At 40.9% G+C, this 15,967-nt stretch overlaps 1 protein-coding gene across 4 annotated transcripts in view; it reads left to right on the plus strand.

Annotated features, from left to right (window-relative positions):
* Nucleotides 1-15,967, plus strand: part of CDC14A (cell division cycle 14A) — a 191,020-nt gene that overhangs the window by 15,721 nt on the left and 159,332 nt on the right. For all 4 annotated transcript variants that reach the window (XM_037500698.2, XM_037500699.2, XM_037500697.2 and 1 more), the window contains one exon: nucleotides 9,576-9,651. In XM_037500698.2, coding sequence (XP_037356595.1) covers nucleotides 9,576-9,651 — 76 coding nt within the window. The remainder of the gene's footprint in view (nucleotides 1-9,575; nucleotides 9,652-15,967) is intronic.

Here is a 15,967-nt window from a genome sequence, read left to right on the forward strand (position 1 = left end):
GAAAATTACATCTTCAGATATCAAAGCAGTTTTATAATTTATAGAAACCCTTCTAAAATGAATCTGCATTTATGCCTTCTTAAAGAATGTACTGATTATGATTTACTTTTTTCCCCTGTAATACTCAAGACTCTTTCATTATGAATACAATGGCTGTACTGTTTTACTGTAATTCAGGGATAGTTTTAGGGCCTCCTAAAGAATAAAGGTCCTTCTACTTATGTACCAGATGGTGCTTGTTTGCTAAACATTTTGAGTCTTTTAGTGATTTTAATGTATTCAGACAGATTTTATTGATGACGAGCTATCATGAATTTGATATTTTCTAAATGCTACTTATTGTCACTTTAGCTTTTGCCATTACTGTTAGTGTATCAGCCACGATAACTGCCTCCTTCTTATGTTCTTTTGCTGAGTCTAATCTACTACGGACATAGAAACTAGATGTCACATTTACAATCATGTGGTGCAAAATAAGGCTTAATAGACTTTTTGAAATTGATACTCTCATAAACACGGCCAAAGGGCACAGATTTTATGGCAGACTTTGAAAGAAACAACATGGTTTTATTTTTGACTTAGTTGTCATTTTCACTTATATTCCAGCTTGGTGGGATTTCTGAATTGGGGATCCTTGTATAACTGATTTCTTATTCTGTATATTTCTTTTCTGTTTAAGAACATGGAATGAGGGCCTCCCCGGTGGCGCAGCGGTTGAGCGCTGGGTTGCGAAGCTGCCAGCGCCCGAGGAGCCGGTTCGATCCCGGTGCTCCCCGGCCACCGGAGGAGGGTCCCGCATGGCGCGCAGACCTCTCCTGCCGCCCGCTGCTCCCCTCAGCAGTGTACTTCGGTCCTTCTGCCTGCTCTGCTCCCCGCTCTGGCTCTGGTGAATTCTCTCACCCTCCCGTGCTTCTGACTGTACCCAGTGCATGTATAAGCAAAACAAAAACAACAAACAAATAAAGCATGGATGGAATGAATACATAGCATTTACATTATTTTATATTAGTAGTTAAATTATTCTCTGCAGTTGAATTAATCTGAGGCATTTTATTTTTTCCTAATTGTACAATAGAGAAAAGTTAAAATGGTTTCTTTTAGGAAGCTGTAAATGCTGAGTGTGTAAAAGCATGGCTTCCCTGCTCTGCAGGATGCTTTCACTAGTGTCAGATTTTGTGTTTTGTTCCCCATGCTCTACAACAGATTGTTTACAATTCAAGGAAACCCAAAACTAAAGGCGTGAGATTATTTTAGGGCCTCCAGGCTGGCATAGGGGTTAAGTCTCAGTGCTATCACCAATATAGCATGAGTTTGATATCCTGCCAGGGAGCTAACCCACATATGGCATAGCAGACCTCTCCTATCTCACCTACTCCTCCCCTTAGCAGTGTATTTCAGTAAATTTGCCTGTTCTCCCCACTCTATGGTGAATCCTCTCACCCCCTGCACCTCTGGCGTAGACCTCCGTTCTTCTATGCAGAGTAAAAAAAAAAAAAAGAGATGAATTGAAGGGACTCCCAAGAAAAAAAGAGCTGGGTAATGTGTACTTAGGGTGAGTACTCACTAGATTGGGGTTTCATTCTGGAGCAGGCCATATTGGGAGCAAGCCTGTGATAAAGATGCAGGCTAGATGGGTACCTCTAGGAATGGGGTGCTCCTGCGCTTTCCGTGCTTGAAATGGGGACAATGAGGTCACCATTTTCCTTCTTACCGGGCCTTCCGTCTTAGGTGATTTTTGTCAAATTTTTCTATTTAGTTTTATTATTTTTTAAAGATTTATTTATGCATACAAGAGCTGGGGTACAGGCCAGAGACACAGGGAATGAGAGGATTCACCAGAAACAGAGTGGGGAACAGAACAGGCAGACTGACTGAAATACACTGCAGTGGGCAAGACTGGAGAGGTCTGCTTCACCATGTGTGTTGCTCCCTGGCTGGTCGGGGATAGAATTCGTGCTGCAGAGGCTGCGAATTACTTCATAGTGTGGTGCTTAACCCCTGGCGCCACCAGGGAGGCCCTATTTATATTAGTTTTCTTTTGTACCAAATGCTAGTAAAATGTGATACCAGGTGTCTTCCCACTTTTAACCTGCTGAATAGTTTAGAAGGATTAGAATGGAGGAAGGCAGTATATTTGCAGCTGACACAAGTGCATCTCAGTCTTTGATGCATTTACTTAGTCATCTTAGCGCGAGGTGCTTTGGATGCTCTAGTAAGAACCCAGGCCTGTTGTTAAGGAGTTTACAGTTCAGTGAGTGGTAGGAAGGACTATGAAGGAAAGACCTAGAGATATTTGAAAGCTCTTAACGACAGAGCCTGACCTGCAAGTGTGTGTAAATGAGTGTGTGTGTGTGTGTGTGTGTGTGTGTTAAGAGAGGGTGAGGGCAGAGGTGAAATAAGGTGGGATGAGGGAAGAATTCTCTGAGGAAGTGTGACTGCAGCTGCGACCTAAAGAATAAGTAGATGTTAATTAGGACAGGAAGGGAATGTGCTAAGGCCCGAGGCAGAACTGAAAGAAATCTCTTACTTGGCGCTTTCTAGTAATGAAGTGGGGAATTGGTGGAAAATGAGGTCCCCGAGAGACACAGGTAAGGGGCTGTACCTCTTTGGACCTCACAGGCATGTTTAAGGGTTTTGATTTTAATTCCAAGAGCTTAGAGAGGTAATGTGAACATTACCACAGGTTTCAGAGTCATTGTTTTCCTTTCCAGGGTCTCAGTTGCTTTATGAAATGTGAGGCGGATTAGTCTTTTATGTGCAGGATATCAGTCATCATTCTGTTTTCCACCAAATCCCTGGGTGTACTGTCTGCATGGCCTCTTGCCTTCAATAGCTGCTGTTGAATAAAGGAGTTAATTTCCACTGCTGGAGAATGTTTCTGTGGGAGTGAATTTTAATCTTGCGGCTGCATTCCTGAAGAAGTCTCCTTTTGTTTTCATTAATCTGGATCTGGAAGGGTTTTTTTTTTTTTTTTTTTTTTTTTTAAATTAATTACTCCAGAAAGGGAAGTCACAGAATTACAAACCCTGATGCTGGAAGTTTTCTTGATACCATTTAGCCTGTTCTTTGGCTTTAAGGCAAAGTGGCAATACTGGCCCACCTTACAGAAGCAGCAGCGGAAGCCTGACCTGGTCTTGCTCTTTGCCTTAGGCGAAAGAGGCATTTGGTGCAAAAGTCTCCTCATACTTGCAGCGTTGTGCACCTGTATATCTCTAAAACCCTAGATAATGTGCCAGAGGATGCAATGAGTTGATAAAGGGGTTTTCTCCTTCCTTTTTGGGCTCAACACATGTTAAACTTTATGAGATAAGTAAACGGCTGTGATGTCAAGATTCCTGCCTTACAAAGTTGCTTTCTGATCTGCAGTTCACCCACTCTGCAGAAATCATAGTGAGTTTCAGGGAGAAGTTTGACCCTTTGCCCAAGGAATCTCTCTGAGGGAGATTCCCCAGCACCCAGACTCCAGAAACACATTGACAGGGCAGAAGGCACCAGATGGAAACATTTGCACTGTTGAGCGGGTTTATGTGTGGATAACTGTAGTTACAGGCTGTCTAGACTCTTTCTCTTTCTCAAATACTTGAATGAAATAGGTGGATAGGAGAGGGATCAGGGATCAGGTGAGGAATATATTTATATGTGGTGGGCCTTCCCGGTGGTGCAGCGGTTGAGCGCTGGGTTGCGAAGCTGCCCCCGGCCTCTGCAGCGCTTGTTCGATCCCTGGCTGCTCCCCGGCCACCGGAGGAGGGTCCCACATGGCGCGCAGACCTCTCCTGCCGCCCGCTGCTCCCCTCAGCAGTGTACTTCGGTCCTTCTGCCTGCTCTGCTCCCCGCTCTGGCTCTGGTGAATTCTCTCACCCTCCTGCGCTTCTGACTGTACCCAGTGCTTGTATAAACAAAGCAAACAAACAAACAAATAAATAAATAAAACATGCCTCTATAAAAAAAAATCTTAAAAAAATATTTATATGTGGTTGTCTATAATGTTATACATACAATATGTAATCCATTATATTTTAGTATTTAATGTATACTATAGTATATCGTGGTATTTAATATATAATGGATAGAGATTTGATGTGATAATAAGATATATGGTATGATAGTGGGAAAAAACTTCTGAAGCCATCTATTTCAGCAGCTTTGTTTGATATAGATGAAGATGTGGAGGCCCAGAGAGGCTGAGATATCAAGCTCAGAATGTTGAGTGAGCAAGTTGAGGCTGGAACTCCTTCCTCCTAATGGACTTTAGTTTTCCCTCAAACTGTCTGACTGATGTTGACATCACTGTGACTTTTTTTTTTTTTTTTTTTGGTAAGGGTTTGAGCAAAAGCTTGGATTTATACCTTGATCTTAGTGTTTGCTGAACATTTGAGGGTTTTTTTTTTTTTTTAAGTTTCATCATTATAAGTTTCAGCCATAAATAGGAACTTTATCATCTGACTGGAGGGCTGCTGATAATATTCCACTGATGGGAAGAATCAGTGGTATTTTTCCTGATAGGTATTGGTGTAGTTCAGGGGGCTGTGCTGCTCAACTTCACTGAAGTTTCTCTCTGTCTCTGTCTCTCTACCTCTCTTCTCTCTCACTGTGCTTTGGGGGGGGGTGGAGAGGGTAGGGTGGGTGGATATGGCCATATTAGCATTTTTCACACTGTAGTAAGATTTTTGCTTGTCTCTCATTAAGTTGTGAGTTCCTTGTGGTTAGTGACTGGTGGTCAGTAAATTTTCATTCAATTTTTTTTAAAGATTTATTTATTTTTGCATACAAGAGCTGGGGTGTAGGCCAGAGGTATGGAGTGGTGAGTGGATTTACCAGAGACAGAGTGGGGAGCAGAACAGGAGGATTGACTGAAATACACTGCTGAGGGGAGCAGTGGGTGAGACAGGAGAGGTCTGCTGTGCCATGTGGGTCAGCTCCCTGACTGGGAATCAAACTTGTGCAGCAGTGGCTGGTGATACCTTGATAGTGCTGATACTTAACCCCTTGCGCCACGAGGGAGGCCCCTTCATTCAATATTTGAATGAGTGAATGAACAAAAAGTGTCCACAGTGTTGGTAAAGGTAGAGTTGACAAGCCTTATATTGATCATTAAGAAGTTTTTCATCCTGTTTATGAAGTAGTTATTATTGTTTTGTGTACTATCAGCACTCCTTGATTAGTATGCCAACTGGGAGTGCTTGGAGTAAGTGCTCTTACATTTTGTTGAGTGATTATTGCTTGGAATATAGCTTATCTTCTTGCTGAGGAGTTGAACATTTTCAGATGAAACAGTGTTTTAAACAATGATTCCTCTGGGAATGGACTCACTGAAGTTAGAGTTTGCTAAAAAAAGCAAAACCACAAAATAATGATACATCACAAACTTCCTAAATCTTATGAGAAGACCTAGACATGCTGGATATAACAAAAGGCTTCTAGGCTCAATTTCTATTTCTCTTCAAATAGGACTAGATGTTGTAGGTAGCGGGTGGCCCAGTAGAAAGTGGGTGACCCTGGTAAATATTTGCTCTCACCCTGAGCTCCCCTTTCTTCGTCTTCCCCATAAGTAGATGATTCTCCCTCCCCTCCCAGCCCGATTTCAGGACTCCAATTGTTTTAATTTCTTTCCTGTTAGAACATGAAAACATAAGATTTTAGCCATTTACACATATGGAATTAAAAACAGATTGACTTTCACTTAATTCATGAGTTTCTTTCTGTTACTGATGTGTAGTAATAAGAGGAAATATTCAAATAGGTAAGGGAGAGTCATCCTTTGTTCATGTATTTATTCTGAGGAGAGAGTTTACTCTGGAACAGTAAAACAATATAACCACAGGGCCTCCCTGTGGTGCAAGGGGTTGAGCGCAGCGCTGTGAAGCTGTCCACAGCCTCTGTAGCACGAGTTCGATCCCCAGCCAGCCAGGGAGCTACCCACATGGTGCAGCAGACCTCTCTTGGCTCTCCTGCTGCTCCCCTCAGTAGTATATTTCAGTCGGTCTGGCTGTTCTGTTCCCCACTCTATCTCTGGTGAATTCTCTCACCCCCTGCACCTCTGGCCTGTACCCCAGTTCTTGCATGCATAAATAAATAAATCTTTAAAAAAACAACAACAATATAACGATAGTGTTCCCTGCCCACAAGAGGCCAGCTTCCCCCTCCTTCCCTCCCATAAGAGTGTGACCTCAGGTTTGGTTGTGGTACTGGGAATCTCTGGAAATGGCCAGAATGGAGAAGATGCTGTCCACTGCCTTCAGACTTAAGATGTTCAGCCATACATTTCCTTAATTGTGTCTCTACTGGGCTTACCTATTTCTCCTTCTCTTTCCACTGTCCCTGGGGTGATGATCTTCCAATTCTCTTCCTCCTCTACCTTGAGTCCAGCAATTTTGTTCTCCTAACTTGATTTCAGGTGCCCAAGTACATATTTTATACTTTCTAACACAGTTTGAAAGTGTCAATTGATTTTTTTATCTTAATGTTTTCCTCTAGTATTTCTAGGTCTGGCTTATCAGTGTTTCCATATTTTTCCACCACTGGTGAGGAAGATTCTAGCAAAGCAGCATATTGTTGGGAGATGTCTTCTTTGTTTCTGGCATCTTATTTTTATCACTAACTTGAGTGATAACTCGGCATGGTGTCAGCAACTATGATTATTTTTTTGCCCAATGATCTTGACATTTTAGAAATATATTTAGCTTATTAGAAAACAATACACACAAAACCATATTATTATAAATGCATATATATTTTTAGAACTGTATGAACTGGAAGAAAAGGATATATAAAGGACCTTTACAGAGTTTGTTACTTTGTTTTTGTGACAGTTCTGACTCTGAAAGAGCTGGTCTAAGTTAATCTTGACTGTGCAAAGTTTTTGGAAAAAATTTTTTAGTGTGACTTGAAGCCCATTACTCCTTTTCTGGGATAAAAAAGCTGGCCCATTGAGCTTCAAATATATGAGGGATCATCTAGGTTAAGATTGCATGTTTCTCTTCCACCCTTAACCTGGGAGTGTGATCAAGAGGTATACCTTCATTGTAGCTCTCTGACATTTTTACAGCAACCTGTTTCCTTAAGGGAAACATTAGCAGTAAATCAAGACCCTTTTATCTCAAATCATTGCATGTTTCCTTTTTGGCAATTCTGTGTTCTCTCTCTCTCTCTCTCTCTAAAGATTTATTTATTTATAAAAGAACTGGGGTACAGGCCAGAGGAGTGGGAGGGTGAGAGGATTCACCAGAGACAGAGCAGGGAGCAGAACAGGCAGACGACTGAAAACACTCCTGAGGGGAGCAGCGGGTGAGACAGGAGAGGTCTTCCACGCCATGTGGGTATCTCTCTGGCTGACCGGGAATCGAACCCACACTGCAGAGTCTGTGGACAGCTTCACAGCGCTGTGCTCAACCTGCTGCACCATCAGGGAGACCTGTTCTCTCTCTTTTTAATTGGGATAGTATTTGGGTACCCATCAGGTATTGCCATTGTTCTGTTTTTTCTTGTCATGAAGACTGTTTGCAAGGACAGCTAATTTTAGTGTTACGTGGAATATAAATTCTAAAACATTACTGATATAATGGATAAAATGTACAAGCTTAGTGCTCTTATGTAAGACAAGTGATTATTGCTAGTTTTGATGTAGTATAATGATGTAACTATGATAGTGGAATTTGAGTAGCAAAAAAAAAAATTGACCACAAAATAAAGGCATTTTGGGGGATGGATCTTTTATAAACTTGTAGTTTATGGCTTATTTCATTTATGGTATATTCTAAATTGAATTTGCGCCGTCATGAGAAAAATATTCATACTGAAGACTTAGTTGTTGATGTTTTATATTATGAGCAGAACATCCTACTAAGTGCATAAGGTATTAGATACAATCTCTGAGTGAGAGGTTTACACGTAGTTGGGCAGGTCGGGCCCATGCATAAGATAATTCATGGTGTGTGATAATCTGTGTAATACCCGAATGGCTCAGCTGCTACGCTTTGGGAATTTGCGAGATGCATAGTGTTGTCTAAGCGTGATTGGAAAGGCTGTATAAAAGGAGAAGGTAGGATTAGAACTGGATTTTGAGGAAGCTACAGGTAATGAATGAGAAAAGAGTGTTTCAGGCCAAGAGACCAATGTGATCATAGGCTTGGATTAAGAATATGCATAGGGCCTCGCTGGTGGTGAAAGGGATTAAGTCTCAGCACTATGAAGCTATGGGCATGAGTTTGATCCCTGGCTAGGGAACTGACCCACATGGCACAGCAGACCTCTCCTGTCTCACCTGCTATTCCCCTCAGCAGTGTGTTTCGTCAGTCTGCCTGTTCTGTTACCACTCTGTCTCTGGTGAATCCTCTCACCCCCTGCACCTCTGTCCTGCACCTCAGCTCTTGTATGCATAAATAAATAAATCCTAAAAAAAAAAGAATATGCATGGAGTACTTGAGAATGAGGAATGTTCATATTTGTTAGAATGAAGCTTCCATATGGGACCTGTAGGAGATGTGGTCAGCCTGAAAGTGAAAGATGTGACATGTAGGACTTTGATTGCTGGACCAAGTAATCATTCTGAAGGGAATGAGGAACCATTAAATCTTTTTGAATAGTGGGAGGATATATGAGAGTTTACAAAGATTAATCTCTAGAGTGGAATGTAGGGTGATTGAGCATGAGGAAGAGAGAATTTAAACAGTAAAGGTGTGAGATGAAGATTTAGACTTTTGTTGTTAAAGTAGGAATGGATAAAGAAGGGGTTGCTTGGAATGTTAGCCAATTTGATATATGAGAATTCAGTTAGGATTTATTTGTGTCCTATTGTGGTTGGGAGATTCATGCCTGAGCTACTGGGAGAAGCAAAATATTTTTACTCTGGAGGGCAGATTAGAAGGAAAATGGGTTGAGTTTTATACATTCTGAGTTCCCAGTGTTGGAGGGATCTGTAGATTTGAGGTCCGTTAGGCAGTTGAAGATGAAAAAGACTGTGATTGGTCGCCAGCGTAGGAGCAATCTCTTTTCCACTGGGTTCTTAGTTAAACACTTGACATTGGAGGGGCGAGATCTCATGAGTGTTGTATTCTGAAGATGTAATGAGGTACACAGAGGGAGGTGAGCCAGCATATCATATAATACAGGAAGTTGAGGCAGAACGAAACTGAAAAAAAGACCACTGAGTTTAAGATATTTGAGAATTGAAGCACCATTTGAATGGCAGAGTTGCAGTTCGAACCCAGAGCTCATGAATATGACTAAGTAGATTTGTAAAGAAACGAACCGAGGACATGTCAGCCACCTACATATTATGGTTGTGGTGGTCCTTTTCATGCCTGTTTCTCAATCCTTTTAACATCCTGTCAAGGAGATAAATGGAGGTGGGACTTAAAGCTGTTTAATTGGTTCCCAGTTAACAGACCGGTTACAATAACTGGATGGCGTTAGTAGGGTGATACCATTATTTGGATTACTATGAATCAATGATGTGCTGACCTTTCTCCCTGAAGATAATAAAAATTTGATTATCACCTTAATTGAAAATAAAAATAAGCACTGATGTTTCTAGAAACTATATTTCTACTAACTACTGCTTTTAAAAAAAATCTCAGTTTCTATGCAGATTTTGGACCTCTGAACTTGGCAATGGTGTACAGATACTGCTGTAAACTAAACAAGAAACTAAAAGTGAGTATTGTAGTGTTGATTACATTTTGGTATTGAAAATCTGAACTGTGAAATCTGATCGGGGATTGCTGTGCACACACCATTTACTTAGGTAATTTTGATCTTTGGAAATTTATGTGAGTAGTTCACCTAGAAGTCGAAATTGATCCTCCCGATTACCCCACAAAGGACATGTTAACCTCTTTCATTTTTCAGGATGAATTGAAATATGAGCTGAATGAAGTCATTGGAATAGCGAGCTAAGAAAGAAAGCACAAATCCTTTCAGGTTGTCATTAATGAGTCTCTATCAAATTCCCTTCTAGAATGATTTTTCCGGAAGCCTCAGGTCTGCTTCTAGATACTGATATCAGGTGATAAAAGAACTCATTACTGCCTGGTAGGACCTGTGGAACATAAATTTTTTCTGTCAGATTGAGATTGAAATTTTGGCATATTTCTTGAATGTCGTCTCCCTAGTTTTAACAGCTAGGTGAGACAGATGAACTAGCAGTAGAGCATGAACTTTCCATGTGCTTAGAATTTGGGTCATACATTTAGTGTTCATCCATATTTTTGATTTTATAGGGGTGCCCAGTTTCATTTTTTTGTACTTACATGTGAATTTTAACACATGGCATTTTTTCAAACTCTCCAGTTTCGTTAAAGATACTTTCCACAAATAATCATGGTATTTCAGGCAGAACAGTGCCAGACAAGCATTAACAGTCTACAACAACTTTCAAACTCCCCTCTCCTATGGACTATCAAAATCAGAATACCACCCTGAGGCCCAGGGAAGTCTTCACCTGATGTTCTGACCAGGGGAAGTTTTGAGTGAGGGTTGACATATTACACTTCACATGTTGTTTAGCAACTTTTTACAAGCCAACCCTGACTTTTGGGAAATGAAACACAAATGGACAGAATTATCATCTGAAGATCCTCAGTATTGAACCACTTCTCTTTGGAGGGATGCCATCTTGATGGTGCTGGAAAGTCCAGAGTGCTTGATATACTGGTAACCACTTTTTTTTGAAGTCACTTCTCAACAGGTCTGTGGGTTTAAGGGAACCAAGTCTATGCTGAAGGCAGAGAGGGAGAAGAGAACATAAAAATGAGTTTTAGTTTTTCTCCATCTATAAGGTGTTTGTGCCAAAGTGACTAATATGTGCCAGCATCCAGGTACCCCTTCTCCTGGGAATCAAGAGGAACTCGAAGGGAAAAGTGTTTTTTCCCCCCTTAACCCAGCTGGGGCCTCCCTGGTGGTGCAAGGGGTTAAGTCTCAGCACTATTAAGCTATTGGCAGATCAATCCCCAGCCAGGGAGCTAACCCACATGGCGCTGCAGACCTCTCATGTCTTGTCCACTGCTCCCCTCAGCAGTGTATTTCAGTAGATCTGACTGTTCTGCTCCCCACTCTGTCTCTGGTGAATCCTCTCACCCTCCTCACCTCTGGCCTATACCACAGCTCTTGTATGCATAAATAAATAAATAAAATAAAAACAACAACAAAAATTAACCCAGCTGATATCCAGGAGATATTCAATTAGTGACTGATGCTCTTCCCTCCCAAACAATTAAGTGTTCTGAATGCAAACATCAAACCTTAAAAAACAGAACAGATTTTTCATTTTTCTGAAAGTTGATAAAGCATTTCAGACTGTACACTCAGCAGAAGTTACCGACAAAGTCATGCCTTTCCCTGGTCTGCTTTGGCATCTCTGTTTTCTGCAGGATAATTCCCTTCATTGCAAGCATCAGCTTTCTTCTTTTTCCAATTGGGTCCTATCTCTCCCTTCTTTGCAGGGGCCTTTTTAGATTTCAGCCCTGGCTTTGGAGGAACACTTAGATAACCTTGTGGATTTTCTCTGTGGCTTGTTCTTCACCTTGGCATTACTTCCTTTGGTAACCCCTTTAGCTTTTATCTTGTGCATGATGGTGATGGGCATGATGGATGCAGAATGTGGGTGCTGGTCTGGGGGATGCAGCAGACCAGCTTGGGTTGGTCCAGGGTTCATTCTTCACACTGCTACTTCCTCTCCGCCCACACCCTTCAACTCTAGGCTGGTGTGATAAAAAGTGACCCCTACCTGGCCTCCGAGTTTTCCTAGACTTATTTCATCACATAGAAATGTCTGTCTTTTTCTCCCAGTTTTCTAAATAAGCATCTTAAATGTCATGTTTCGGTTTGGAAGGTAAAATACTGCACAGCATGATTTAAGGATAAGAGCTAAATAATCCTGGGCTGTTTTTTTCCCCCCCTGGGAAAAATGTTACTGATGTGACATAGCACTATGCCTTGTACATATTATTTTTTGATTTGCTTCATCATTTTTTTATTTGAATGATTTTAATTGTACTTAGGTATAAAGGAATCAATGATGGAGAATTTCCATCGAATGTGTTTTGTTTATGAATTCACAGATTTTTGCTGTTGATCTCAATGTACTAAATGGTCATGGAATGATACCAAAGAGAGATCTTTAGTCAGTAATCATGTAACATAAGATGTTGTCAGCAACTTTTCTAGAAATTAATTTCTATTATCTGACAAGATGTATGCAAATTCCCTTAACTAACTTGGTCTACATTTTTCACAATTGAGAACATTCCCTGTAATTCAGAAAATGAAATTGATATATTTGTATTCACTAGGGAAAAGAGTTTAATAACTATAATAATAGGCTCATATACCCATCATTTCAATAATTTTGAACTGTCAAAGCATCCTGCTAATTTTCATGTTGTTGGTAATAGTCCATTGTTTGAGGATGTTTATACTAAACTGAAAACAAAAATTCCTTTCCTGCTACACAGACACCAATAACAGTATAAATTCAAGCCTCAGTTTGCAAATTCATAATAATGTAGTGATGGAATTAAAAGCAATAGAGTATGTAATGTGCAGGTTTTGTGCAACTGTTGATAGCTTCTAAAATATTAAATTTTTCACTTTAGTTATTCTTTATATTTATGTTTTGCTTTCTATGTCATGAATGTAGATGCCATCTTTTATGAATGCAACTTGTCTTTTTCATTAAAGAACATTTTGTTTCATGTAATCAGTAAACTTTGGTATGATATTAAAAAATGCACTTTTAATAGATGAATTAGCAAGGGAAGGATGGTTCATAAATGAGTTGTTCTTCCTTTTGAGTACCTAGGAATTTCTTTGCTTTCTTGATTAGTTGGTATGTAGTTGGCATAAACTAGGTATCAAAACTAACAACTTGGGATGTGACTACTATCTTGAGTGGTAGAGGGAAAGGAATCATTGTTAGGAAAAAAAAAATAAAGTTTCTGGCTTGCCTCAGTGATTACTTATATGAGTTACACAAGACTAGATGAATAGAGTTAAGGTTATTTTTCTGCCATATTCTGTATTAAATAATACACAAGGATGGATTTGTCTTCATTTATAAAGCTTTCTTTCAACATTATGAAAGTTTAATAAAGTCAAACAGTACCTCCTATTCATTTCAGTGGACAGGTAATCTGTTGGATTTTAGAATGCCATTGTTAGCTTTAGTACAATTACGGGGCATCCTGTTACTTGCCGAAGGAACAAATTTTTGAAACCAAATGTTAATGAGTTGGGTATCTCAATGAAGCATGCCATCTAGAATCTGTTTTAGGAGAAACAGTATTTATCAATTCAAGGCTGTGGTTGCTTTAGCCTTGTGAAATCTGTTACTTCAGCTATAAAGTGCAGATTATAGGGCTCTCAGATTGGTGGTTAATATTGAAAAGAGCTGTGTGAATCTTGAAGTCCTACACATAAGAAAGTCACTAGTGTAACATATTTGAATTTTGTTAGGAAATATGATACAGTTCTTCAACAAAGTTTATAAATATCTTCTCAACTTCATAACTATTATTCCATATACAAAGCTGTTCAGTATAACTTTAGGAATCTAAACGGCCATTTAGTCCAGCCTCCTTATTTTATAGGCGCAAAATGGGAGGCCTGGGAGAGGCATGTGAGTTTCAAGGCTGTAGATAAAGTCAGGGCTAGATTTCATGACTTTTTTTTTTTAAAAAAAAAGATTTATTTATTTACTTATACATGCACTAGATACAGTCAGAAGCGCGGGAGGGTGAGAGAATTCACCAGAGCCAGAGTGGGGAGCAGAACAGGCAGACTGATGAAGTACACTGCTGAGGGGAGCAGTGGGCGGCCAGAGAGGCCTGTGCGCCATGTGGGACCCTCGCCGGTGGCCGGGGATTGAACCAGCGCTGCAGAGGCTGTGGGCAGCTTCGCAACCCAGCGCTCAACCGCTGCGCCACCAAGGGAGGACCGATTTCATGACTCTTGCCTGCATTCTTCTCCTTTTTTTTTTTTTTTAATTTTGCGTAGAAGAACTGGGTTGTAGGCCAGAGGTGTGGGGGATGAGAGGATTCACCAGAGACAGAGTGGGGAGCAGAACAGGTGGGTTTTACTGAAATAGCTAAGGTGAGCAGTGGACGAGACAGGAGAGGTCTGCTGTGCCATATGTGGGTAGCTCCCTGGCTGGGGATTAATCTCAGGCTGTGGCATTGATAGTGCTGAGACTTAATCTGTAGGCCACCAGGGAGGCCCCCTTGACTGCATTATTCATGCTCTTTCTCTCCACCTTTGGTGGTAGCCGTAGCCTCTGGATTATAATCTCCACAAACTCACGGAACTGCTCCAACTGACTTCACCTTGTTGTCCTCGAGTGGCTTTGAGTTTCTTCGGCCTCTTTTGACTGTTACTGACACTCCAGCTGCTTTGCTTCAAGGATTCAGACTCCAGGATTTCCTACTTTGAATGTAGCCTTCTTTTTATACCCCCTGCTACCCCCCGCTCCCCAACAGCTGCATCTCTCTTACCTTCATGTTGTCTCTAGACCTTTAGGCTCCCTGTTTTCTATGTACATGACCTCCCTGCTGATGTCTGTAGCCTACAGTAGGCCATGGTCACTCATTTTAGATCTCTAGTATTGATGAATTGGAGTTACCTGTTTGCATCTATTTTTCTCAGTAGACTGTGAGCTCCTGGAGGATAGAGGCATACGTTATGACTTTGTGTTCTCAGTGCCCAGCTCAGAAACTTCCATTGACTGTATCATCATCCTTGAATTAAAAATCTTCTTTTATCCTTTTGCTTCTAGAGGTTTCAGTATAGTCTCTCCTCAGCATGTTTGCATTCCAGCTCTGTGGTTATTCCTTTGTTTTCTCAAAGGTTTTGCTTCTGTACTGAGACTGCAGTAGTGGTATCTTAAACATCAAATCTGAGGGCATTTACTTGATCCTCAAACTCTCTACCTCTCTGAATAGTTTTCTTTTTAAAAAAGATTTATTTATTTTATGCATACAAGAGCTGGGCACAGGCCAGAGATGCAGGTGGGTGAGAGGATCCACCAGAGACAGAGCGGGGAGCAGAACAGGCAGACTGACTGAAATACACTGCTGAGGGGAGCAGCGGGCCAGTCAGGAGAGGTCTGCTGCACCATGTGGGTTTCTCCCTGGCTGGCCAGGGATCAAACTCGTGCTGCAGAGGTCACAGACCGCCCCATAGTGCGGTGCTTAACCCCTTGCACCCAGCAGGGAGGCCCTCTCTGAATTATTTGGTACTATTTTCACCAAAAACAGCTTCTTAGAATTCTTTTACTGTGTGGTTCTTAGCTCCTTGAGGTATATTTTATTTTCTACTTTGGAAATTTTTATTTCTTTCAATAAAGCTTTTGTGATTCCTCTCCCCCTTTATTTGAGATCTTACATAGATAGGTAATGTTTTAGAGTACATTTTATTACATACCTAAACTTCTTTTTTTTTAAAGATTTATTTATTTATGCATGCAAGAGCTGGGGTATAGGCCAGAAGAGTGTGTGTGTGTTGGGATGGGGTGAGAGGATTCACCAGAGCCAGAGTGGGGAACAGAACAGGCAGACTGACCGAAATACACTGCTGAGGGGAGCAGTGGGTGAAACAGGAGAGATCTGCTGTGCCATGTGGGTTGCTCCCTGGTTGGCTGGGGGATTGAACTCATGCGGCAGAGGCTGCGAAGAGCCTCACAGGCTGCATCTCAATCCCTTGCTTCACCAGGGAACCCCCAACTTCTTAATTTTTATATGTCAAACGGTATTTTTTCAAGTTGACAATTTATTGCTATTTGTGTGTGTGAGTGTGTTTGTGTATGTGTGTATATATTTGTCAGTATGGATCCTATTCCTGGCTTTCTTAGTTCTTTTTTAAATTGACATGTAATTGACATCCATGCCCAGTGGCCATAGCTTTAATTATATTGATTAGAATAAAAAATTATTATTCATCAAACAGCTACTTAGATTAAAAAATCAAAAATAAAACTGCC

Source organism: Talpa occidentalis, unplaced genomic scaffold (assembly GCF_014898055.3).
Source record: "Talpa occidentalis isolate TD23 unplaced genomic scaffold, MPIMG_talOcc4v2.1 talOcc4.9, whole genome shotgun sequence".
NCBI lineage: Eukaryota > Metazoa > Chordata > Mammalia > Eulipotyphla > Talpidae > Talpa > Talpa occidentalis.